Here is a 27,407-nt window from a genome sequence, read left to right as displayed (position 1 = left end):
TTTGCCATGAAAGTTATCTAATGAAGTCCATAAGCAAGGCAGAACTTGCTGGGAAAAGCTCTGGTTTATTATCAGACTAACTAGTGCAGTAAAACCCCAACCTTTTTGACAGACAATTCCTTCTTCAGGAAAAACTTTACTTTCGTAAACAAACTTTAAAATGGCTATGCAGCTCTGAATGCTCTGCACAGTATCACACCCATCTATTGCATAGTTTCACTTAAAAACCTCTCCAAGCTTTCTCTTCTTTATGGTCCCTTATCCATGATGAATTCTCACCCCATGAAGAAGGCTTCCAAACTTTTCCTCAGCAGCAGCTTCTTTTTTTTAGTGAATTCTTGAATTAAAACCCAAAAATCTAACTAGTTCTAGAAATGCTGAGAAGCTGATGCAGTTGTTGATGCAGGTGAAATGGGAAACAACATCTCAGCCAGCCCACACCTCATTTTGCCAGGCCACACATTCCCCAAGTCTGCCCATCCTACACATTTTGACTACAATCTCATCTGCATGGCTTTTTGATAGCATGTTCAAGAAGGAGCAAACTGCATAAGTACAGTTGTTCTTGAAATGCTGAGTAACACTGAACTATGAGCTTCTTTTTGGCTCTCAAGAGAGGCCAGTCCCTGTTACTGGCAGAACCAATACCTGGTGCCAGTCAACTGCACATCTAATCTTTGCTTTCAGTGGAAGACAATCCAAGTGCAGGAGAAAGAGGGGAGCATAGAAATCACACTAAATGATGAAGGCTAAGGACTATGATGGACACAGTCCAGTCATCCTTCAATTTTGGTATCACCTGCTAGGCAGTTTGATCAGTGCAGGTTTTCAGACTGTCCAAAAGGGCTTTCGTTTTTCCATTTCTGCCTGTCAGTTTGGCATGAGTTCCTCCATGGATGAAGGCTACCTCACTGCACAGACATCTTTCTGCTTCCTCCCAGCTTACAGACCCTTTTTATTCCTATGGACAGGCATAAACTATATGAAGTATTTTCTTCTGAGAAAAATTATCTGGATTTAGAAAGTAAGAATGGGGGGAGGGATGAGGAGGAGGAGCAGACACCAGATGGGCAGTACTAGCCCATTTGGGCTCTCTCACGTTTAGACAGGGATGCACACACATGGCAGGGTCAGTAGGAAAGATTATAACCTGGCAACACAAAATACAGAACCCAAAATAATCTTTGGTAATTTTCCACAGTTCAGACCTAGAGCTCAAAACCATCACACCTTCCTTTCAGCCACTTGCATTTAATTCCAGCTTCCTCTTATCCACCTCAGGTTTACCTCCAAGGTCACACCTCATCATAATCTCCTGCCTTTTGTGTAACATTAATGCTCCCCACACCTCTGCAAGAGAGGGAAGCAGTAATTTGGATTAGAGGGAAACCTGCACATCCCTATATGTATGTACCTTACTGGTACATGAAGAAAGTTGTTTAGCCATCCAGGCAGGATGTTATTATCTGGATGTTTTTTGCCTTGCTTCCAAAATGCTCCATGCTCCTGATCAACACAGCCATGAAGGGCCAGTTAATGGTCAGACTGTGGGTTTTCACTGCTCCAGGAAAAGAGCCCTATGATTCCTCAGCTGTTTAACATCATAAATAGCCATTAAGCAGGCCTCAATTTACCATCTGTTTGCTATTTATACCACCACCAGTGCTAGCATCTGCTACAGCATAATCACCTGTTTGCTACAGTTCCACCTCAGAGAAGGAAGGGCCGAATCTCCTAGAGACATTTGTTTCTAGAGCTCCTCATAAGGTGCACTATATTCTCTCCTACACCCAGCTAGACAAAAGCAGAGCACTGAACCCAATTTGTTCAGGTGCACTGCACTTGCACAACCTCGGGCTTTAGGTTGCACAGAGAGGAAAGTGTATGAGTCCTCCACAAAACAGCTACAGGACGAGCTGCTGGCCAGAATATCCTATAGCTTCAGGTTGCTGGCTCACTCCCCATTTCCAGGCTACATGCATATGGAAGTGGGAAACACCAAAGGAAATAACTAAGATGGGACTCATGTGACTAAACAAAGGTATTAGTTTCACTGTATTTCTCTGTCTGCCACTGAAAAAAACAACAAGAACCCCTGAAGTGTGAGTGGAGAGAAATAAGCTTCGTTTAATTTCACTACTAAAGTAGACATCTGAAATAACCTAGACTTCTAATTCCATGAGAAATTCTCTCTCCTGCACTGGGAACAAATCTGAGCAAAGACACTTGGCTGCAGTCACCAACATTACAGATTAACAGAATTAGGTGAATCCCACCCACCCTGCCTGGTGCATTACACCACAGTGTATTTCAGATTACCCATTGGATGTTTCAGCACAAGTATAATGTACTTCAGAGGATGGTATTTCTGATTAGGGAGATGAAGATACCAATTTCAGTCTAAGTGAAATGACCAGGGAGTCTGCTGTAATGTTATCCTCCCCTAATAATAAAAAAAGACAGCAGAGCCATAACAATTCTCTAGCATCTATCAGGTACTTTCAAAGCCCTTAGATTCAGAAGCAGATTGGGCTGATACAGAGACACCAAAGCATCTGTGCTTTCCCTGGGTGCTTGGAGGCACCTGTCAGGGCACTGCTTCCTTCCAGGTTCTGTTCAGTCACCCCATCCATGCATGCCAGTCCTGCTGGCTCATGCCTATAAAGCAGGTGTAACACAAAGGAATTTGGAAGAAACTGTACCAGCTAACCCTAAAGGGAAGGTGGGTCTTCCTCTGAGCCCAGCACAGACCTGGAACTAAAGCTGTACCTTTTGTAGCTCCTCAAAGTCCAAGCAAGCATCCCCCTCCCCCAAGGACATGCCAGTTCTGGTTTGGGATTTGTCTTTTAATCAATTCTGCCCTTGCTGTGTGAGTTCCCATCTCTGTGATGGAGATCTCTGTGGGGCTCTGCACACTTTTATTACCAGCAGAATAGACCATTGTTACACAATCTACATTGGGATTGTATTTGGTCATAATTGCCCATTTTGAATGAATACACCACAGTCTCCTCTGATGCCTTCCTCTCCCTGTGAGTAACTCCAGCCCTGGATTTTTCATACCAACAAATCGTGGTTCCTTGAAGGACAATTTTTCAGAAATGGGGCAATGTGCAACCAAAACAGAGCGAGGGGAACCAAGAGCCTTGGTGTTTAAACAAGAATCCTGCTGCTATCCTCAGGGAAGGGCCCTTCACTTCACATACCCCTGTTTTCTCTCACTCTGTCAAAATCTGAATAGACGAAGAGCAGCTGAGAGTCCTTGCCACCACGGCAATTTTTCATCACTCTGCAAGATTCAGCCCAATGTACAGAAATCACTTTTTTTTTCTTCCAGCTTCAGGCAGGTTGAAGCTTGAATACAAAAGAAAATGCAGCAAGTCTAACACAAGGAAAGGAAATGCTTATTTATTTGTATGTCTTCATGGCTTGTGATTAGTTTCACAATATTTATGCAGTACCTAAAAAGCATTGACAGATCCCTTTCTGTAGATATAAATAAGAAACAAGGAAAAAAAAAACATTCAGATTGAACAGAAATGTTCCCATCTAGACATCTAGCTGATGTAAAACTGAGAATTCATTTTAAATCACAGATTTGCTGGTCACTTGTCGCTTGTGGGCACACTAGCAAACCTTTGTCTGGCAAAGTCAGAGCTTGAGAATGAAAACATTTCTCATAGAATAATTTTCCCTTAAACAAACAAACCCTGGCTTTCCCATTAAAAGTCTTGAAAGCAGTACCGTATCTTCTGCTCAACTGGTTTTATGATCAATAGCTCAAGAGCATAAAATGGTTAGGTTGCTAATCCAAGTCCTTCATGGCAGAGCAGAATTAGTGCTAACATGCACCCAGGACATGTGTTCACTTTCACATTCAATTTTAACACTAAGCGCTAATGTAAGAATCCATATTTTCAGCCTAGGTAAGCCTGTGTGTGCACCACAGCAGAGCAAGCAGCGGGGTTATGCTGCCATCAAGTGGACACGCATTGCTGAATTGTAAATATCTTTCTGGAACAGTAAAGATGAAAGAATTTCAGGGCTGTATTAAAAATTTTGGAGTTTTTTTAACACCATGCTGAAGAATTTCTGCATTCTCCAGCTGTTAAATTATTCATATGCAAATTATTGGGGTACAGATTTTACTGTAAACTCTACCAGGTTCTCTGGCAACCTTCACCATAATAACATGGGAAAAATCTGTTTGAAAAATCCTCAGATATATGACTATGTCCTGTTTAAATTCTCAGATTATATCAGATGCATAGAAGCCCTGGTGGTAAAAAAAGGGATTTGGAGTCCTTTCAAATTGACAGTGAGAATGGGGCTCTAATGGGGCTTTTGTGATGGCACAAGAAAGATTTTTCACTATCTACAAGCTGATAGAAACCCACTAAAAATGTGTAAAAGCTGCTGGCCAAAAGTTAATTTATGGTTCAAAAGTTTAGCTCTAGTGAGCACGCTCTACTTCATATAATTTTTGGCTTCTTTTCTTCACAGCATTTTTTTCTGTCATTCTACAGCAAAGTTTATCAAAGCTTCTGTCTTTACATCCAATTCCCACTGAGCGAAAAAAAAAAAAAAAGCAGCTCACTGAAACATGATGGTTCTCTTCTCAGCCTGAAAATGTTGCTTAAATCACTGTTCCAGTTTTTCAGAATAAACGAATTCTATACTTTTTACATTATTTATTGCTCAGATAAGATAAACTAAATACATTTAAATTTTTTAAAAGGAATCTAATTTTTACCTTCATTCACAAAGCTATTTATATAGTGAAATATGAAGTATGTTTTCTAGCGCTTTTTATAACACTGTTTTTACTGAAAAAAAAAAAAAGGCAAAAAATTTGAAAGTGGAGCTACAGACAATACTCCCCTCTAGGGGCCGAAACAGAATTTGCAGTGCTCCATTCAGGAGCGCTTCATTTGTAAATCACATTAGTGAAATAAAACTAATAGGTCCTCCCAAGTGAAAGACAAGCAGAATTATTAAATCATTCCCCACAGAGAACACTGCTGTCTGTGAAATCTGTCTAGAGGACATGTTGTGCTCCAGAAGGGCTTTAATGCCACACATATACAGAAGCCCATTTAGCAGATTTCCTCCTAGCAACACACATCCCATCTACTTCCGACCCAGACAGCGTATCCTCAAATGCAATATGCGAGGTGTGCATCTTTCTTTATAAGCAAACACGTGTGTCATGGAAACGTATGTCCTGACAAGTACTAAAGCTGGAAGTTTGCTCAGCTGCTCATACTTGGTATATTTGGAAGTGAAATAGGATGGAAGGTCAGCATTGGCTCGGCTGCTTTCCTCCCCTTCATTCAGGCAGCCAGATGCAAGGTTGCAAAAGCAATTCAGGCATCTCTGTCAATGACAGAGGGTCCAATCCTCCCCACACAGAATACTCCTACGTACAGTCTGGGAAGCTCGCAATTCCTCCTTGGAAACGAGGAGAATGCAGAGCTAACAGAGGGCTGTCTACACATCCCCAGATCCTGAGAACTGAGTAAGCCTGATGGGAGCTACAGGAACTGGGGCTCAAGCTTCAGCTGAAGCTCAGTGCTGCACAATGCACTACCACTGAGACAAGCAGCTCCCCTCCAAAAAAAGCCCAGTGCTGCCTGTCTTCTCAAGGAATGCCATCCTAGGTAACTCTGCTAGCTGTTACATTTGTTAGGACACTCAAGGTAGCTGAAGGGGCTGGCTGCTTCTCACAGTCACCTCTGAACAGGTTGGGATGGGACCCTCAAGCCACCCTGTGGCACAGAATGTCTCTGCTTCTAAAGGAGCACAGCTCCATGCGTGTTCCAAAGGCAGGCTCCTGACTGAGACTCCCTCTGACCCAAGCAGAAGGGATAAACACATGAAAGTTATTACAGCTTGGAAAGCAAGCTGATTTAAAAGCTTTGCACTCTATTTTTTATCACATAACCTGTCGTTAGTAGAAATTTTATTTCCACAGACAATATTCTAACAAATAAAAGTTAAGCTGCATCGTTTTTTAGGTTACAAAAGCATTCTGTTCTTTCTGTGGTCTACAAAATCATCAAACCCAAAAAATCAGGAGAAAAGGAGCTGAGTGGGATGATGAGAAAGTCTGTGTCACATCCATATTTTTCTCCAGCTGCATATGCTGAGCTTTTCCTCAGAAGGGTACCTGTGGGTACCCTGAAAATATTGTGCCATTTTCACCAGAGAGACACCCTGACAGAGTAACTCAGATTCAGTGATGAGCTCGCCTAGGTCTAGTTCACCCAGGTCTCACTCTGCTAGCTGTGGTGGCTTAGCTCCTCACCTCATGAATCAGGGCTTCACTGCATTTGTTTAACACTGCAAAAACCAGTGCTTACACTGAAATTGTGCAATCTGCCCCACAATGTAAGGTTCTGCTCCAGGCTGAATGTGAGTCTGATCTGGACTTCACTTACACAAGTAATTTACAAAGATAATTGGGAATTTCCACTTCTGCAACCTCTCGAGTGGCACTTACGTAGTCCATGCAGCAGTGAGACTGATTTGAAGGCTGACATTACTAACTTTTTTTGTGAAGTTTCTCTGACAGCCATTTGGACTTTCAAATGTGTCCATGCATCCTCACATTTTTTGGTTTATTATTGCGGTGATCACTAATTTGGGGCTACTAAGTACAGCAACACACATAATAGAAGAGAAAATTAGGATGGTTTTTCCTTCTTTTAAACATGACTTCCATCATGTCTAAGTCTTTTTAGTGCTAATGTAGTTACAACTGGGATGGTCTGAAGTTGTAAGGACACATGTAAGGATACCCTTTTCCTTCCAGAATAAGGGATTTAAGACTGGGCTCAAAAAAATCAAACATGTCTAAAACACCTGAAATAAAACCTGGGAAGCTCCAGGTCCCTGTGTACAGAAGCATAACCCTCTTGAGTCTCAACAAGTCTTAACCACTAGGTCCATGAGCGAGCCTGGGACTCGCCCTGTGGCGTGCAGGACTGTGTGGCCCCACAGCAGGACACAGCACGGGCTGGACACATGGCTGGGGCTGCCTGCTGAAAACCCAGTCATCTCAGTGCCCAAATTCAGGCTCCTGAGCACTTCGCTGGGTCTCCTTCTCATTTGTGGAAAGTTCAGAATAACCCTTTGTTGCTCAGTAGGGTTTTCCTTTCATCTCTTTTTCAAGTTGTCCCTATGACTATGGTCTTGGATAAAACCCTGTTGAAGACAGACAGCAGTCTTAATTACTATAGGCTAATTACCTTTGAGGAGAAAATTTCCATACACTGATGTGGGATTTGTCCTGAAAAGAATTTCAGACCCCTAAAATCATTGATGTTATATCTTCTATCTGCATTATGCAATGATGATTCTTGGCAGTATATGCAAATCAGAAGAAGAATACATCTCTGAAGATCTGAGACACTCATTTGCTCCTTGGTAATATAACGTCCCAGCTTTGTTTGCAGGATTGTACTTGCTAAAGCAGCTTCACAGTGCTGCTAGCTTATGTCATTTATCCCTATGATCATTTGCCTTTTAGCACTATTAGTCAAATTAAAAAAAAAATATAACAAAAGCTCCAAGGGTTCAAGATGTACTGCCCCAGAACAAAGTCTCCATTTCTGGTCTTGGATACTGTTTTCCTGCAGTCTGCACTACAGCTACAAACACAAACAGTAAGAGAGAACAGATCTTAAAAAAGCTGAACTGAATCATCAAATCTGTTGAGAATATGCTTTCCATTTAATCATAAGAAATAGTTAAGCACTCACACTATTCAAAAGCTACTAATTAATCTGTACTTGAAGGCTACAATTATATTTTTTATTTTTCTTGATATTCATACAAATATGCGTGAAAGATTGGTTCCCTGGCTCTACTAGGAGTGGGGAAAGTGATGCTCCCCACAAGTAATTGTAGTTATCTGGAAATCAGCATCAGAAGACATCAACCCTGGCTATTACCTCATGGTATACAGCAGAGTGCCATCATCCTCCAGGCGCAGAAGTTTGTTTGGGGTTGTCATGTTATGAGCAATAGACTTCTTGCCATTGTGGAAAAAAGTGTCTGGGGTCCAGATCTTGCTGGCAAGCAAGTTGTTGAGAGGGAGGCGTTGCATAGGTCCTTTGAATCGCAGCCTTTCATCCTTCCAGCTTTGTCGGAAAAAAACATCAATGGTGTATTCCTGGCACAAAGAAACACTCAAGGTATTGCAGGATCTGAATAGAAATGATGGTTCCAAAAATGACTGTAGCAAAGTAAACACAACCGAGTTGGCAGCCACATGCTAACTTACCATTTCTGTGTCTGACACAGGACCAAAACTGGTAACATAGATGTCTGTTTTCACCTGAGTTATTCTCTCTGTAATAAACACAGGCTCTGCATCAGTAATTGCTTTAAAATACAAATACCTACTGGCAATGCTTATTTCTATTAATTTCTGAATCACTCAAAAATCCCCAAAAGACTGAAATTAAGAGCATGCTTGAGTAGGCCTTTCATCCCAGATCAAACGCAGTTGTTGACCTTTGGGAGTCCAGGCTTTGTTCTTACAAACAGAAAGAAACCAGCCCTTCAAGGGTGCATTTCTTCTGACTGACAGGAGTTGATCATAGAGACACAGAATGGTTTGGGCTAGAAGGGACTCTAAAGATCATCTAGTTTCAACCCCCTGCCATGGGCAGGGGCACCCTTGACTAGATCGGGTTTCTCAGAGCCCCATCCACCCCGGCCTTGACCACTTCCACCGATGGGGTATCCATAGCTTCTCTGAGAAACCTGTTCCACTGCCTCATACACCCTAAAAGTAAAGAATTCCTTCCTATTACCTAATCTAAATCTACCCTCTTCCACTTTAAAACCATTACCCCTCATCCTGTCATTCCCTTATAAAGGGTCCTTCCCCATCTTTCCTCTAAGCACCTTTAGGCAATGGAAGGTTTCTATAAGGTCCCCCCAGAGCCTTCTCTTCTCCAGGGTGAAGAACCCCAACTCTCTCATCATGTCTTCACAGGAGAGGTACTCCAGCCCTCTCATGATCTTAGTAGCCTCCTCTGGACTCGCTCCAACAGGTTCAAGTCCTTCTCATGCTGGGATTCCAGAGCTGGACACAGTATTCACAAAAGCAGAGCGGAAGCATCTCCTCCCTCAACTTGTTGGCCACTCTTCTTTTGATGCATCCCAGGATGGGATTGGCTTTCTGGGCTGTCAGTTAGCACTGCCAGCACTTATGCAATACCTATCACAGGATCTGATAAAGTGTATCTTGGAAGGACCTACTCCCCTCTGCTGGCTCGGGCGACCTGCCTGATTCCAGACATCAGAGATGTCCAAAGTTAGGTCAAATTATTTCTACCCCCAAGTCTCTAAGTCCTTCTGGCATCTTTTCAAATCCAGGTCTAATTTAATTTAAGGGCAGAAATTTCAGAAGTTCGTTATATAAGCTAAAAAGCATCAAGCCCTATTTTCAAGAAGCTCTGTGTAAAGTGAGAGGAGAAGGAGAGAAAGGGATGAAAGAAATGTGTTGGTCTCACAAGAGGAAGGGGTGGGGGTAGCCAGATTAAAAAAGGGCCAGGAAGAAACATAACAGATGGTTTACACATGGGTAGAAAATGAGAGAAATCTGGGGGAAAGAGAGCTGAAGGAGGGCTCAACAAGGTTAGGATGGCAACCACTATTCACATGCTACGGTTTTAAAATAGCTGCTGTAGAGGTTATCAAAAAGGCATATCAATACAGATTTGCTGTACTTGTCTAAATATGGATGGTTTGGGGATCTGTTTTTAAAAGAAATATGCATTACCAACATAATTTTTTACATACTGACCAGTAAGGCAATCTTGCAGCAACCTGCTAGCATAATGCCTTGCTCACCTTAGGAAATACCAGAAAGAAAAACCCAAACCGTATGCAATTACAGAAAAAAATGTATCACAGATGCTCTCCTAAGCCAACCTCAGATGACCTGAGTGACTGAAGAACACAACTTCCAGTAATCCTTTTCTTGTGCCCCATTTGCTAGGAGACAAATCTGCTTTCTGGACTTAGTTTGGTTAATCAAACACAAGTGCCCTGTCACAGCCAAGAGCAGGCAGCCCCCTTAGAGGGCCCCATGTGGACAATGCTCCTGTCCAGCAGGGGACATCACGTTATCCTACCTCCCAGTCCTGGGCGTAGCCTGTTGTCGTAGCCGTCCAGCAGACCATCCAAGATCCTGGTGAATATAGTGATGTTATCATTGGCCTCCTCTTTTACTGATGGTGTTGGCGTTTGCGAAAAGCTGTTTTGTGCAAACAAAAGGAAACAATGTCAAAAGCCACCCTGGTTTCAAGGGGCTTCAGTCTCCAGGGTACTTTGTGATGGAGCCTCCAAGGCTCTCTCCCCTCCTGCTGCTCCTGAACAGCACAGGGAGCTGCAGCCATTTATTTCATCACTACTATAAACTTGTAAATAGCCCTCCCTGGAGGAGGACCCAAAGAAGGGCCCACGCCATGGAGGTAAAACCATGGGATGCAGGATCAGGGGACACCTGAGCCCTGTGATCTTTGCCTGTAATGCATAGGCAGATCCCTGTCCCCTGCGCTTCCCACATCAGCCCCACCACCTCCCCAGTGCTGGCATGGCACCATCCATGGCAGGGAGCAGGTCACCTCACAGCACTGCCAAGAACTGTTACTGGTTTTCCTAAGGTTAGCTCTCCATTTTTTGGGAACTACATCAGTTGGCTGCAAAGCTACATGAGAAGCACAGGTGTGCCTAGAGATGCACCTTCAAATTATGCCTGAAGGTGCTGTTCTATCTTTAAATGCCAAACAGCTTCTAATTTTCAAAGTTTCTATAATTTATTGCCAGAACAAAGGATGAACTGTGACCTTATTTGAGGATAACAAACTCCCACTACATTGAAAAATCCCACTGGGGTATCACTGGGGTATCTGAAAAACATACCGCTGTACAGAAAACACAGTTCTTCACTCCTCCTCTCTCTTTTGCATAAATTAGTTCTTCCTTGTAGTATGCAAATAACAGCAATGTGTAGTGGGCCTCATTCCATATCTTTGGGGCCAGATTTGTTTTTATTCCGAACTCTTTTTTATTTCATCATTTTATCCATGGCTCAGACCTAGGAAGCCGCTCACAGCACAACTAACAACTCGCATTTTTAAATCTGTTTGATTTTCATTTAAAGATGCTTAGGAGAATCCCCTGCTTATTAATGCCTTTGCTTACCTAAAGAATAGACATGGGAGATTATCCACAAGCGTGCTTCACCTGCAGCAAGCAATGAGCATCTCTTAAGACAGCTCACACTAGGCACTTATTAATGATTCAGCCTCTGCTGAGATCACCAGCAAATCCTCCAGCTGTGACAGAGCACACTGCCCCACCAGGAACTGTTCCCTGCCTCATGCACCCTGCCAGCAGGCAGGAATAGCTTACACTCAGCAACCTGAACTCGATGGGAGAGTTATCCAGCGAAAAAAAAAAAAAAAAAAAAGAATCCATGTTTATTTACTACCAGTCCCCAGGAAAATAAATCTGTAAATAAATAGAGAAGCTCTGAGCATCTCTCTGAACAGCTTTCTTTGCAGAATACTTGTAACATAAGTGGTTGCCTTACCTAAGAGAATAGGATTCATACAAAGAAAGACAAAGGGACCTCAACCTGGTTTTACCTGCAAAAGGTTTTCACTAATGAGACCTCACTGCCACCCCTATAGTGCATCTGGAAGTTTTAATGACACCAGAGCTAGCTCAGAACAAGCTGCCCTCAGCCATGAATCCCCTCACAGACCCAGCAACCCCCAGTCCTGCGCTCATTCCCTTTACAGTCTGGATGCTTCTGCCGGAAGAGGAAGAGATTGCAAAGCCTCTCAGGGCACGGGAGTAAGGTCAGGTCAAGGGAGCACAGACATGATTCCCTGAAATATCGAAGCCCATGAAAATGGTTTCTTATGACCCAAGTGCAGCTGCAACCCTCAGCAAGCTTCACACTGCAGAGCTCAAGGCCACCAAGGATCTCCCCTCGCTGCAGGTGGAGGCATAGCCACAAATCTCGCCTATTTTTCATCTCCATGGTCAAAAGACCGAATTAATTCTGTTTTCTTTGCTGTGACCACAACCTTTACTCAGCAACTGAGGCAGACAAGAAAGTTAATCCAGCAGATGCAAACTGATTACAGAAACATTAGACATGTTTTCAGGCTGGACCATTCCAGAAAAAAGACTGTACACTTTTTTGTCAATTGTAATTGAAGGGATTCACCATTTAAAAGTGAATATTCACAAGTAGCAGCCTAACAAATGCAAAGAGGAGACAGAACTTAGAGACTTTCTTTAAATGCAGCAACCACAACGAATGCTTTGATAAAATCCTAGTATAAAGCATGAAAATCCAGTACACCTAGAATACTATTTTCGACTTTTCTCATCTATTTTATCTTTTCTTTTTCATAAGAAAGAGATATGCATCATGCTGTCTGCCTGCGACACCGCAACAACGTAGGAACCCATTTTCATTTTCCACTGCATCTGACAAAGAAGCAGAGAGATCAAACTTCATTTCATTCCTCCAAGTTTCATGAGAAGCTATGACTAGACAAGGGGAGAGCAATCTAAATTAGTGCCTCATTAAGTAAAAATGTGAGGTTAGCAGTCATCTATTCCCTCTGGCTCGCTGACTGGGCCACTCAGTATGCATGTAGCTCAGAAACAGCCCCAGCAAGACCAGCCCCCCTCCTCTCTGACAATTAAGAGATATGGAGGAGACTTTCAGGGTCATTATGAAAGATCTTGGGAGAAAAGGACAGTGCAGGTAAAATGTAGGTGTTGCAATGGGAGATGGGAACAAGGGATATCAAATGCAGAGCTGGGATTATTGCAAAGATGCAGTGCTGGGGGCACAGGACACAAAGCTTCACTAGTTTCTCTGCTCTTGAAAAAGCTTGTTATTTTTAGTGCTTATGCCTGAATTCAGAGCCAACTGAACTCTGAGGGAGGATTTCCACTGAACTATTTTTGTGGGGATGGGACAAAATATGCTTAATTCTCAGAACTGCTCCTCTCAATCTAACAAGAGGAATTGATGCTACTTCCTTCTATCTCAGCTATGTCTGTCTTTCACAGGAATAGTACACACACCCCATATACTGAAATACTTTTATTTCTTCACATCAAAAGCTAACTAATAGAGGGAAAAGATGGAGAAACAACTATGGTGAAGACCAGTAAAAAGTCTGCACTTCTGCAAAACTGCAATCCAATTTAGATTTGGCAGATCACTTCACCCAAAAAGGAAGGCATCTGATTCCGAATTTCAGTGAAATGCCAGTATTATGTGAAGTTGCATTTGTAGATAGATTGCTTTTTGCTCTCATCTAATTGTGACTTTTTCTGTCTTAACAGAAAGTTAGTGTTTAATTTCTGTTATTGAGATTGCTGGTAAAATGCATGTTTTGGAGTAAGGGCTGAGGTTGTTGTGACATGTAAAAAGACATGTAAACTCTACTTGCAAAGTTACATTCATAAATTAGATACTATATAGCTCAATGAATAGAGAGGAATAGGTGCTACCTACCTTAAACCAATTATTTTCACACAGCTGAGGATTAGGCTTCATCAACATATTAGCAGGTAAGCACATTATTGCCTCTCTGCAGTGAAAAATGTTTTTATAGCAGAAATTTTCAGTTCGGGATAAAAATAAACCTATAAAGAATCTTAGGGAAATGCTAAGAAAATTCAGAGATAATTGCATTTAAAGCTCATTATTGAACATAAACTAAACCAACCAGGAATACTTCTCATCACATTTATTTAATATTGCAATTTTAGGGTAACTGAAAAAAATCAAAAGCCACAGAAGGGGCCCATCAGCTTAAAATGTAATAACTCTCTAAAGATGCTCAGTTACCTCTTCTGATAACTTCATAATTTACCACTTTAAACATCATTGTCTTTTTTGCCATCTAGTCAGAATTGTGGTAGGTACTACTCACAGCTTAGCTGTAATAAGAGGAAAAGCTATGGTAGATATTTAATGATTTTCCCAAAACATCTTTTAAAAGAAAAGGTTAAAATTTCTGAAAAAATAACTGAAGAGTATTTTATTACTGAAAGATATCTTTTACTCTCTCTCTTTTAAGAGTAGTGTTTCCAATAACTTGCTTTAATAGGATTGCAATTATATCTGAACTTCAGACAAATTAACAGTTTGTGGTAAACAGTGGAGAACACAAACTTTTGGATAAAGCCAGCTGGCCAGACATCAAAGGAAACAGATTTACTTTTCTAAGTTAGCTTCTTGCCACCCCTTCTGTATGGATTCTTGAGATCTAAAAATGTTGATGTTGTGAATCTGTGCACTGAAGACTCAATTCTCTCACACTGGATTAGAACAGAGAACTGACTAAGATGATGAAATTTTAAAACTATTTTCAGATTCTTAAAAAATAATTTAATTCTTTTGTTTAGCAAAAGCAGCGTTTTACTGCCTTCAGGGAAGGAGCAATTTGTGAGCAGTGCAGTGAAAGCCTGTTTTTCACAGGGTGACAGCTTACAGTCCTCCCCATCCCTCGACATCCTAATGCCCCTTTCAATGTCCTGAACTGCTTCCAGGGTCATTGAACACCTCCCAGGCCACTGACCTGCAGCTTCACTGGCAGGCACTGCATGCCAGGGCTTCTCCTGCACCAAGCAGAGCTGGAAGGCCTGAGGGACACTCCTGCTCTCTGGCCAGCTGGCAGGCCAGAGATGCTGAAGCTGTTCAGCTGTTTGGCAGTGGGACTGACTGGTACCTTCTGCCTCCTGCACGCAGTTCTAGGTTGCAATTTAGTTTTCCAGTTATTAAAATTATCTAATGGGTTCAAAAAACTATCTGGAGATATGAAGAATGAAAGGAAGACAGAATAAAAAAATAAACAGACAAGCATGACTGCATAAGGATACAATAATTCTCACAAAATTAGTCTTTAAAAATATAAGGCTATAATATAATAGCATCACAAGTACTTGAAATGAAGTATCCCAGCAGAACTAACTGCTTAGGGCTGCAGAGACTAACTTGAAATAACAGCCTGAAGGAGAGGTAGGTTTTGCCTAAATAGCAGGATTATGGTCTTAGTAATAATGGCTGTGAGCTGGAGAAGAAGTATGTGAAAATACAGACACACCATGGACTGAATTCTTCAGAGTGTACAGAGAAATGCTGCGTTGGCTACACATAATTGGGATCTTCTGTTCTCTGTGTTTCTGCTATTATAAATATTATTAGCAGATGGCAACTATACTGTGGGTACAGGAACAACGTCCATCCCTGTTGGTTCTGGCTCTTAGACAGATTTCTGAAATTCCACATCCAAAACACAAACACACCAGGACTGTGCATCACCAGTGTGATCCCATGGACAGCCTGGGACTTGCCAAGGAAGAGCTGGCCAGCTTGGAGCCAGCCACAGGCTGTCTCATCTCAGGGAGATCTGTGTGCAAGCAGCCACACGTGGCAGCAACCCTCACAGGGCTGCCACTACCTGGGCGCCCTGAGGGCTCACAAGCAGTGTTTTATCTCACCTGAAAATACTCTTCATGGTTTTATTTCACTTTCAATCAACCTCTAGCTTTATTGTTTACTTTTGAGGCAATTGTGAGCTACCTTGAAATGCTTAACTAAAACAACTTGTTAGAGCATTATACAACTCAAGGCTGAATTCAAGCACACTTGAAAAAGCTTTGACCCGCGCTGGACCGTTTCTGCAGAAGTAGATTCATAAAACTGTTATACAAAAAACAGGAGTGGGGGAGACTTCAAAACCTCTTCTCACTTCATCTATATCTTTGCATTTTAATTTAGTGATTTTTCTTTAGATAGCTGCTACCAATTATGTCTACAGTACTCCTCTACTGCCTACTAATGTGGATAATTCTCAATAGTCATTACACATTTATGTTTAACATTAATCACAGTCTTTTGCTGAGATTTCTCAAGTAGCCTAGTAGATTGAGATACATAATTTCTGTTTATGTTACCAGGCATTGTGCATGAAAATCCCCCAAGGTGGCTTTGGCTATGTCAGCAAAAACCGTATTTATGATTTAATATAAATATGGAATGACTATGGAGAACTGTAAAAATATCTGCCTTCATCTGTAATGTCCTACAGTATTTTGATTTTTAATTTGTGCTCATCTGACCAATCACTTTTATCTAGCACATTGCAAAACTCACTGCAATATAACAGGGCAGTAGAAACATGGATGAAGATAATAAAGAAGAATCTGGTAGCAACAGCAAGTGTTATCAGTATTAGATTCCTGCAGTTAATACAGCAGCCTACATGTTAATTGTACTCCTCCGTCCTGAAGAGTCAGTCCCAAAGCACTTAGCAAATTACACTCTGAAACTGCTTCTGCCTCTGAAGCAGAAGCGCTGGAGCATCCTCTGTCTTTTGAGCAGGGTCAAAATTCAGCCCTAAGGCAGTGTGTGAATGGTGCAGTGAACTGGAGCTGCTTATCTCTGCAGGCCTGGACTAAAATTACTGGATCAGAAATGGGGGGCGAGGGGGATGGGATGGGGGGAATTTATGTGATGATCTCATTTTAGTGCACAGAAGCTTTTTCACTAACTTGCAGAAAACAAGTGTCCTAGTTTCCTCAAACTGTCCTATTCTGGTTATCTGCCAGGTTACAGGTCACACTGATTTTTACCTGGGACTTTGATTCAGTATTTGCTTTGGACTCAAAAGGGAGTTAAACTGTCTGGGTTTTGGGTTGTTTGGTTTTGGGGTTTTTTGCATCTTTATCTATCTATTCTTGTGTTAGAGGAGATGCACGCTTAAAAGACCCACACAGCAAGCAGGTCACACTCAGCTATTGCAATGTGCTGCCTTCTGCAGGGATGACGAACAACCAAGAAGGGCTTAAGGTTATAGTCACCAAGATTTTCTCAATGTGGAAATACTCTGTCAAACTACAATAATGTAAAGACAAGTTTAAAGCAAGTCCCACTCTTCCCTCTTAAATTCTGTCTCAAAATCCTGGGACACTTTTGCCTTAGACCATGGTGAAAGAAGGACCAGGTTTTTCCAAGGTGAACAGATGAGTGTGCAGCTCTTTGCATCCTTTGTGGAGTGCAGTCCCACAACTGCTCATATAAACCTCTGAGGTCACAGGCTTCTGCCTGCCTGCACGGGACACGTGCTGGATACCAGGCTAAGCTTTGCTTACAGCATAGACAGTCACCACTCAAAGTTTGGTCTTTCTCCTAGTTCCAATCTGGAACAAATCCGTGTGCTTGAAATCAGAAACTGATTTGCATCTCCATTTTGTATCTTCTTATAGCATGGAATTGATGGGTGTGCTTGTGAATCAGCATACTGGGAGGATTCATTTTTTTCTGGTGAAATCATAAATAATTGTTCTCCTCCACAAAGAAGAATCAACCTACGTTTCCCAAGCACTTGGAAAACGCTTTTTCCAGATTCTATTGTATAGCTCATATTCAGAAAGTTCTTAAGATCTCTGGGTACAGTGAAAACATATAAATAGAGGGCTTCTGACTTTATTTTTAATTTTCTGCGACCTACAGTTGGAACATCTCTTTGATACAGTTTTCAGAATATCACTGTCAGGAAAGCATCCAAAGCAAAAATAAGGAAACGGGATTCCTTGCTATATGCTTCAGGGAAACATGATTTCTAATTACTCTAACAAGTTTCCAACTCAGACATCCTAAGCAGTCCCTATCTTAGGTCACTCAGGAGGAAAGCTAGTTACCAGCTAGTAACATGCATTAAGACTCATTATTGCAGTTCTGGGGCTGTTTTTGCACTACTGCCTATAACCAGCACCCATCAGGTGAGAGGGAAGGTGCAAGATCCCGACATGACAGGCACAGGGGCAGAGGGCACCACAGCCCCTGCCTGATCTAAACCCAGGTCAGAGCACTCAGCAGCTGGAGGCCTGGTCTGAGCCCCTTGTGCCCCACAAGCCTTTCCCTGTGCCACCACAGCAGGCATAAAGAACTGCTGCAAGAGAGCAAATCTGAACACGAGAGCACACCACTCCCTTCCCCCTGACGCCAGCACCTTAAGACGAAACGCAAAGCCCGCTTGTTTAGCTCAGCTGCTCTGTACCATACGGAGCCAAGGTTTCTCATCTCCTTAAAAAAGCCACAGAAGAGATTCAAATGCAACTGGCAACTCACCCGAAGTGGCTGGCTAAACTCATGGAAACGCAGAAGAGGAAGAAGTTTTTGATCATGATAAAGTCAGAGACCATCCCATTGTCCATTCCAGAGGAGAAGAGGAATGCAGGTGGTTGCTTTGGTGAAGGTGCAGCTGTTCACTTTGTTCTTACACTGCAACAATACAAAAAATTGATAAATTATTGCATGGACAGAGAGCAGGATAGCGGAGTTCAGCTAACAACGCATCTTTTGCTATCTGCGTTTTTCACAAACTTATCTAGGCTTATGTAAACATCAGCTGTTTATGTAAAATTGTGTATCTTCAAGGACATGTTTTACCTTCTGCTGTCAGCAAACTGCAAAACGGGAAAAATTCTTTGTGGCCCAGCTTTTCCCAATATTCATCTGTGGTACAAGTAACTAAAAAAATAGCCACCATTTTCCAAATGCCAATTTCAACCCCTTACCTATTTCAACAACTTCCACATGCCTGCAAACCCAGGGCTGTGTGCAGCCTCCGCATCCTTTCCTTCCATCGCAATTTTTTCCCATTAAATACCCGGCTTCCCTTTCCAAAATCCCAGTTGAAATGCCAAGAAACACCTACTGCTTCTTGGAATTCATGCTGCTGATGCACGGCTTAGCAAAAGGAGGGTGGGTTGTTGGGGGGGGGGGCGGGGGGAGGAAGAGGGTAAAAAGTGACCTTCCTCGCAAAGGCACATAAACCTCACGCTAGCACGAAGAACGACAGTAATGTAGCTGCTCCAGCGACTGCTGCTTTTTGGATACCTGCCTCAGCGACCAGATCACCAATTTCAGCATTGTGCACTAACGTTTTCCTCTGTGCCCTATTAAAAACAAACAAAAAACCAAAACCACAACAAAACCCCCCAAAAGCCAACGGAACAAAAAACAAACAAACCACCCCGAACCCAACAAAAACCCCAAAACAGCCCTCAAGAACACACCCAGACAGGAATCGCCTGAATTTTCCACCTGAACCCTGTGCCCCCGTGCTACATCGCTCAGCAACTTGTTCTCCCTCCCCGCCGGAGCCGCAAGGCAAAACGCCCGAACCAAAAGCCGCCCCCCGGGGCTCGCCCGCCCGCCCCGCGCTGCCCCGCACCGGGTCCCGCTCGCTCCGCACCGGGCACTGCGGGGCCGCCGCTCCCTTCCCGCAGCCCCGGCCCGCCCGCACCTGTCCGGCGACCGTCGCTCACTCGCCGCCGCCGCCGCCCGCGCACTGCGCCCGGGGCGACGCGCTCCGCTCCGCTCGGCGGAGGGTGGCACCTGCCCGCCCGTGCCCGCTCCGCCGCTCCTTCCCGCGTCCCCTCCCCAGTCCCCGCGGCACCCCGGCAGTGCCCCCGCCCCGTCCGCCGGCCGAAGTTTCCCGCGGCCATGTGCGCGGCGGTGCCCGCCGGGGGGCTGCAGCCGGGGTTCCCCGCCGCCCTCCGCCTGCCCGCCCGGGCGCGGGAGCCCGGCGCTTACCAGCCGCCGGCGGGGGGACGAGGACGAGGGGGCAGTGTTTGCCCGAAAGTTGCGGAGCGGCAGCAGGAGCGGAGCCGGAGCGGCGGCGCTGCCTCCCGGCCGCTGGCAGGCGCGGCCCCGCCGCAGCGCCGCGCCCGCGCCGCCCCCGCGCGGAGCCCGCGGCCGGGAGCGCGGGGCGGTGTGCGGGGCGCGCCCGGCCCCGGGCACCGGGCACCGCCCGGCAAGCGGCCGCTCCGCAGCCCTCGCAGCCCGCGAGGCTTCAGCCGCTCCCCGCGCTGGTGTCCCTCTAGTAGCCCCCACCGAGCCCCCCGGGGCAGCGTCCCGGGCGAGCCCCGCCGGCACCGACTGTCCTCGGGGACAGGGAGCCCCTGCCACAGCCCGGGCGTGCGGGTGTCGTGGGACCGTGGGGCAGGGGCACCCAGCACGGCCGAGGCTTGCCGGTGTATAGGCTCGTTGCACCACACGTGTATTAGCGTATATATGTATAAACACACCCCTACATACCCAGATCTTACCTATGCTCCTCTTCCAGTGGAGCTGACCTAAACCATCACAGCTCTTAAATGCTGAAGTGGTAGGTTTATATCCACAACATAAAGTCTCTCTTTGCATCCTCAGTGTTAGACATCCATAGTTTATATATCAGTATTGTATATTCCATGAGACCTGCAATAACTTCGAGGTTTCCTTGTGATTGTTTGTGTTGCTCTTCCTGAAAAATGGATGCATTGTTTCACAGCTTCAACGATAGGAGCATCACACTCTCTATATGTTCAAGTCACATATACAATGTACTGCTTGCAGGTTCATTTTGAACTACATGAAAGATGAAATGAACTGTATAGTCCCAGTTCCTGGAGATTCCTTGAGATGAATGCAACGTTTTGCAGCATGCGCATCTTACACGTGATAATATATGATTTCAGTATATACTGCTGTGACTGTATTTCAAAGTAACACTCCAAACTCAGTTATTAAATTATCAGATCTAATGAGGCAGTGCATGTCTTTCAGGCAACGTTATGGATCAATGAAGCACTTGTTTTTTTCCTATATCTGTATAAAAGCTCTATGGAATTAATCCCTCCACTGAAATCAATATTGGTTCTGTAGTTCACTGCCACAGAAGATGCTGCTCTATGTGTGCCTAGTTCTGAGTTGAAAAATGGTCCTTAAAAATTTCAGTTTACCTTTTTTCCCACCTAACAAAACCAGAAATGTTGCACCAGGGAGAATTGTCTATGTAAACATTGAATCATTTTCCTAGTATCAATCCAGTAGGATTTTTCTTGGACAATTCTCTGAAATTCCTCTCTTCAATATTCCCTTGAGACTCATCAGAGATTGGATTTGATGATTTTTAAAGGTCCCTTTCAACCCAAACCAGTTTATGGTTCAATGGCTCTATATCTGGTGCTTAGCTGTGTTCGTTTTACAGCAATGATTTATGATCTCGAATGCAGAGCCAATGACATACGTTGTTCCTCGTTGTTCCTTAGTGACTTCAATAAATATGAAGTTGTGAATGAATGTTGCTATCAGAACAGCTTTCCCAGTGCTTAAAAATATCTGAGTTAAGTAGTATGAAGCGCCAGTAGTTTCTCATTATAATGTTCATGCCTAGGAGTGTTTAAATCACATTTTTACAGTGCTTTGATTTATAGTACAAGCTATTTATATCTCTATATAGGTGATGTTATAAAAATATGTGATCTTTAAATAATTTTACAAAGGAGATGTGTAGGAGTATTGGCCTATACTTGAGCGCAAGCAGGTGAGAGCTGTGTGCTTCGGCCTCTCGCTCCAGCTCCCTGGCGAGCAGAACTGAGTCTCGGTTCCTCTGACTCCCTACATCTTTTCCGCGAAGCCATATGCTGCAGATCCGCTTCTCAGCACCAAAGGGAGAGAGCGTTTTGGAACCGGGGGAGCAGAACAGCAAGAGAATGTTTAAGGAAATCTTAAAGAAAAAGAAAAGATGAATGGCACAGAACGGTTTGGGCTGGGAAGGGATTTTAGCGATCACCCAGTTCCACCCTCTGCACGGGCAGGGACACTGCGAAAGCGCCTTTCTGGGCGAAACACCGAGCCGAGCAGTGCCGGCCTCCCGCGGGCCCCGAGCCGCGCCGAGCCCGCCGCTCCTCCCGCCTGTGCCGGTGCCCGGCCGGGCCCCCTCGGCCAGCGCTGCCGGAGCTGCTGCCGGTGCTGCTGCCGGTGCTGCCGGTGCCGGCTCGGCGCCGCCGGAGGGCAGCACAGCTCCACAGAAGCGGCGCCACCTCGGCCGGGCTCCGCTCGCTCGGTGGGGCGCGGACCGGGCCGGGCGAACGCGAATTGCGCAGTTTGGCGGGCTGGGTCCGGCAGGACAGACAGTGCCTTTGGCCCGTGATCGATCGCAGTTACTGCCGGCAATAGGGAGGTCGCTGCTATGGAGGCAACGGTGTTGTGCGTCCTCCGCTGTGTGTTTCTTCAGGCAGTCCCGTGTGATTCACACACACCCTGTTTGGATCCTCAGCCTCCTTGTCACGTTTTAGAGCATACGTTGAATTCAGTGTGTGAATCAAATGCATTCTGTTAGGGTCAAGGAAATGTTTTGTTTGGCTGATTGTTCTCTGTGCTGGTGTGTAGCAAAATACAAACATGGCCATTCCATACAGTGATTTTCTTTCAAATTTGGGAGAAGTTTGTGTGGTTCCTCTCTGATAGCTGTCCTTTCTGTTTCACTAAGTAATGTCATTTATTTGCAGTGATGAATGCATTTGAGGCCGATCATCCTCTACATGGGACTGATACAATACTGCAGGCAAATTGGGCTGTGATTTTTACCGTGGCACATGCTTGGGAACTCACTGGGAAACACACACCAATCTCTCACTGTGTTAGAAAATGGCCTGTTCTGCCAGTAGCCAAAAGTGCCTCTGTAATTGATCAAGTCATTCCTTCTTCCAGGAGAGTTACTCATGAAGCTGTGTGGAGTAGGGACATGCCGTGGGAATTGGTGTGATTAGGCTCTTCAGAGGCATTCCCTCTACTAAAACAATTCAATTCCATCATCTAGGTAGGGAGGACTGCCTGTTCTCTTGAAATCTTTTACCTTTGGCCTTTTAGCTAAGATTCCATAAAAGGCAGCACTTGGAACAGTGACTTTGTGATACAAATCCTTTTCCAATAGAGAGCAGTCTGAATTCATCCGTCGTTGAAGGATCCCCTAATCATCACCTAATACAGACTGAGTGACTCTCAGTGCAGAGACTGGAACTGAGCAAAGGGTGAAAGTATGGTTTTCACTCCCTTCTTTACTGGTATCTCTAAAGACTGGAGTCAAGACTCTACTGAGTCCAGGTGAGACACACCCAGAGCTCCCCAGCATGAAAGAGACATGCACGTGGTGGAGAAAGTCAAGCAAAGGACCAAGAAGATTATTAAAGGACTGGCGTGTCTCCCCTATGAAGGTGAGGCAGAGAGAGCTGGGATTTTCCAGACAGGAGAAGAAAAGGCTAAGGGGGATACTTATCCATGGCTATAAATACCTGAGGGCAGGGGGCTCAGGTATTTATAAGAATATAATATATAAGAAGAGTGAGACAGATTTTGCCAAGTGCTACTGACTGACAGTAAGTCCTATGAGGAGGGAGCTGGGGTTGTTTAGCCTGGAGAAAAGGAGGCTCAGGGGAGACCTTATTGCTCTTTACAACCACCTGAAAGAAGGCTGTAGCCAAGCAGGGGTCAGCCTCTTCTCCCAGGCATAGATATATATATCATCCCAACGAAAGGATGAGAGGAAATGGCTTCAAGCTGCACCAGGAAAAGTTCAGGCTGGACATCAGGAATAACTTCTTCACAGAAAGAGTTGTTAAGTATTGGAATGAGCTGCTCAGGGAAGTGATGGAGTCACTATCCCTGTAGGTGTTCAAGAAATGACTGGATGTGGCATTTAATGTCATGATCTTATTGACAAGGCGGTGATCAGTCAAAGGTTGGACTTGATGGTCTTAGAGGTTTTTTCCATCCTAAATGATTCTGTGACAGGAAAAGGTGCAGTGGTCGCAAATTAAAAGTCATGACATTCCATCTGAATACAAGAAAACACATTTTTGCTTTAAGGATGGTCAAACATAGGAACATGTTGCCTAAAGAAGTTGTGAAGTCTCTGTCTGTGGAGACAAAATTTGAAGGTAAACGATCCTGGGAAACCCACTGTAACTGACCGTGTTTGAGCAGGAGGTGGGCCTCAGTAATCTCCAGAGGCACCCTCCAGCCTCAGCCATCCTGTGATCCTGTGAAAATTGTGCCATCCTGCAAAAGTCTCTCCTAATTTCTCCAAACCTTTCACAGTTGTGTCTGGTGGTGAAATGATGAAAACAACCTTGCTGATGTGAGAGGTGTTAGAGTCTGATAGACTCTGAAGCATTTGATGTATTTCTGAATGAAATGGAGGGATATTGGTAGCCTTTTTTTCTCTCCTATAATGCCATGAAGACCATAAAACATGACCAATTTGCTGTGTTTCACTTGTCTGCTGGGCTATGCTGCAGAGAGAGCTGCTTTTAGGACCTGTTGGTTTGTTCTGTGCATCCCAGTGGCAATAGAGAACTACTTACCCAAGTTTTGTGAAATGTAGCTGGGGGCAGGGTAACACAGGGAAGGATTGCTCAGAGAGAGAGAGTTGGTCCTTTTTTGTGTAGCACAGAATACATCAGTGGTGCCATTGGGAGAGAGAGGCAGATGCCCACCTGCAGTGTCCCAGCAAAATTCCAGTTGGTTGTGAGAAGTAGCACCTTTAACAAGCAACACTGATACATCTGTGTGCTATTTGTTGTGATTCTCAAATCTGCAGGTTCAAAGCTTCATCTGAATCTAATCCTGAGCGGGGTGCTTTCTGCATGGCTCAGTTTAGAAATTAATGAAAGGCTGCATTTTCTCTTTAGCACTTCATCCTCTGCTGTGGTCTGCTGTGGGCAACCTTCAGACCATTTCCACATATCAGACTAACAGCTGAGCAAATGTTCAGAGTGTGCCTGAATACTGTTGTTGTGGATTTATACACTGTCCTAAGATTCACTGTTTCTGAAAACCACTCCAGGCACCTTTCAGAGGTCCTTTCTCCAAGACTAGAACCCCAGGTGCTGGCAGCCTTATTTCTCAAAAATGTCTGTCAAGAAATGTATGACTTTGTATTAGAGACTATTTGTATTAGAGACTTTGCCCCATTAGACAAGAAAAATGTTTCCTAGAGATACCTCCCACACCCAAAGGAATGGAGAACATTTCCAACATTTTTCAGCCCATTTTAAGGTTTTAATGCTCTAACCCTTGGATTAGTGCATTAAAGCAAAGATTGTTATTTGAAGTGACATCCCTGTCTTTCAGCAGCCATATCAAACTTCCACCTTTTTCTCCAAACCTGTGTCGATGTTTGACTCCTTGCAGATCCCTTGTCCCTTACCCATTCTCTCCTCCCTACAGGTTAACCCAGCTGTGGGGCTGATGGTGGGTTTCATCAGCCCTGACACTGCCCTTGCAGTGCATTTGCAGGGAAGTGTTGCTCACAGGCAGGTTTTGACCATTTGTTTATATCAGTTCAGCTTGCCACTGAGATAGCCTTTTCTGCCTCTGCCTTGGAAAAGAGAGAATTTCCTCCACACCAGTGGGTAGCGATGAAAACTCAGACTGAAGGGTCAAACCTCCTACAAATATTTTTCCTGCAGAAGAATTGTGCTTTTATTTATATCCTTACTGGGTTCAGATGTGAAATCTACTCCCTGTTCTAGCAGCCTACCGAAGTCTGCCCTTGAAACACAAATAATGAAAGCCAAAGGGATTTACAACACATCCTGGTTCATGGTCTTAGATTTGAGAGACAGAGGAGCTACCTAACAAAAATCCCTCCTGCATCACACAGTCCATAGATTTCCATAGCCCTATAAACTGTGACTTCCTGTTTTGCTTTCCTCTTGTGTTGTAAGAATACAGGCTCTTTTTTCTGGGTATCCTTAAACTGCAGCAAGTCACCTCTTCCATGAATCTTATATCCCATAAACAAGGGCCTGCTGTTATCTCATCTTGAATCTTCCTCTGCTTTCTTCTCTTGTTGGCACTGTGCTTTTAGCAGAGATAAGTTTGTGGACACAAGATTTTTCCACACAAGTAAGCATCAACTCAGAAAACCTGTGAACTGGAACTTTATGACCCTATCATATGTAAAATACCTCTAGTTAAATTTTTCAAAACAGTTAAATTGACTGGTTAGTATTTTAGCTCAGTAGAGTAGAGGTTATATCTATATCTAAAAAGTAATGGGTCATTAGGGTAGCATTGTATATAATCTTTAAGGCCTCAGCCTCGGGATTTGGGTGCAAATTTACTGTAAGGTGGTGCATGGTGCACTCCTTGTGGGGATAGAGCATGCCTTTAATGATACAGTGGAGCAAAAGCCCATCTAATTGAGAAAGTACTTTGTGGAGAATAACCACACTATTCAGTTTCATACATATGATTCCTAAAGAAATCTTAATCAGGCTTAAACGGGAGCATGCAAGCTCTGCATCAATATTCAAGGCTTTATGCATATGCTACTGTACATGTAATTCCTTCATAAGAGGAAGGAGAGAACAAATCTTAGAAGGAGCAACACAGAAATTCATTGAACTAAGAGGAACAGATCAATGTTGATAAATTCTTTATTAAGCATATATTCAAATATTCATAATGGATGGAAGGTGAGTGTATTAATGGACAATGTAGGACTATAGTAAAATAATGTACTTACTGATGTTAAGAACAGAGTATTTGAAGTTTAGAAATTGGTTAAATACAGCCAAGAGGAATCAAAATCTATTTGACATTCAGAGTAAATCTCTGAGTTCTGTTATACATACATATGCATGTATCACTCTCTCTCATATTTAGGTTATAAGATCTACATATTTATGTCTATTGATACATGTATGTACATATCAACTGTCAGCTGGGCTTTGGCTGTGTAAATACTAAGATAAGACTGGATTAGCATATTTTAATTTGTGATGAACCCAGGTCTTTTTTTGGTTGCTGTAGTTTCCGTATTTACTGCATTTCCCTGTGTTGTTTATATGTATGCTGGGCATACTGACAGAACTCATTATTTTTGTTTCTGATCAATAAAGGTAACTGTCAAAGATGCCAACAAATATTAGTATCCACTTTTGTAAAATTTCACATAAGCTTTCAAGTCACCCTTTTTATGATTCATTACAATAATTAGCTGCTGCTACAGGAAAATACATTAATGCATACCATTTGGAAAGCTGTAGACACTACTTACATTTATTTTAGGTTTTGCAATATACTGATTTTCAGGCTGAATTTATTGGCAAAGGTTAGGTGGGAATAAATGTTCTCAGCAGTTCCGAATCCCATTAAATGTGACTTCTGTTGTGTAGATTCAAGTACTATAATTAATAAAATTTCAAGAAAAATGAGTTTTTAAATTGTTTTATCTAGAATTAGCTTTTACTGAAATTGAACTGAGCTGGTTAAAAAAAAAAAAAAAAAAAAAAAAAAAAAGGAAATGACCTGACAGTGCCTTGTTTTGGAAAAGATATTGATTATTTCAAAATATTTACAGGATGTTAAATATTAATGATTGAACTATAGCAACCATTAAAATATATCACACCAATGCAAGGTGATGCCAGTCCTGCAGCTTTGTAGGAAAATATTTTATCAGTCCCAGTGCAGTACAATTCAGAAAGATAAAAATAGTAGCAAA

The 27,407-nt window shown here is 43.5% G+C and overlaps 1 protein-coding gene across 4 annotated transcripts in view; it reads right to left on the bottom strand.

Annotated features, from left to right (window-relative positions):
- The window catches only part of GABRA5 (gamma-aminobutyric acid type A receptor subunit alpha5), a 56,913-nt gene extending 36,372 nt beyond the window's left edge, over nt 1-20,541 (bottom strand). The window contains exons 1-6 of one of the 4 annotated variants that reach the window (XM_064711329.1): nt 19,664-19,807; nt 18,969-19,023; nt 18,194-18,346; nt 10,152-10,273; nt 8,288-8,355; nt 7,956-8,176 (exon numbers count right to left, since the gene is read on the bottom strand). In XM_064711329.1, the coding sequence (XP_064567399.1) occupies nt 7,956-8,176; nt 8,288-8,355; nt 10,152-10,273; nt 18,194-18,279 (497 nt within the window). In that variant the 5' untranslated portion in view covers nt 18,280-18,346; nt 18,969-19,023; nt 19,664-19,807. Of the gene's footprint in view, nt 1-7,955; nt 8,177-8,287; nt 8,356-10,151; nt 10,274-18,193; nt 18,347-18,642; nt 18,926-18,968; nt 19,024-19,663; nt 19,814-20,178 lie in introns of those variants that run through there. The other 3 variants (XM_064711353.1, XM_064711336.1, XM_064711346.1) reach the window with 3 other exon arrangements.
- Between the last annotated feature and the right edge of the window lie 6,866 nt (nt 20,542-27,407).

The sequence above is a fragment of the Zonotrichia leucophrys genome, chromosome 1 (genome assembly GCF_028769735.1).
Source record: "Zonotrichia leucophrys gambelii isolate GWCS_2022_RI chromosome 1, RI_Zleu_2.0, whole genome shotgun sequence".
Lineage (NCBI taxonomy): Eukaryota > Metazoa > Chordata > Aves > Passeriformes > Passerellidae > Zonotrichia > Zonotrichia leucophrys.
The sequence above is the reverse complement of the archived record's forward strand: the minus strand, read 5'-3'. Positions and strand labels throughout refer to the sequence as shown.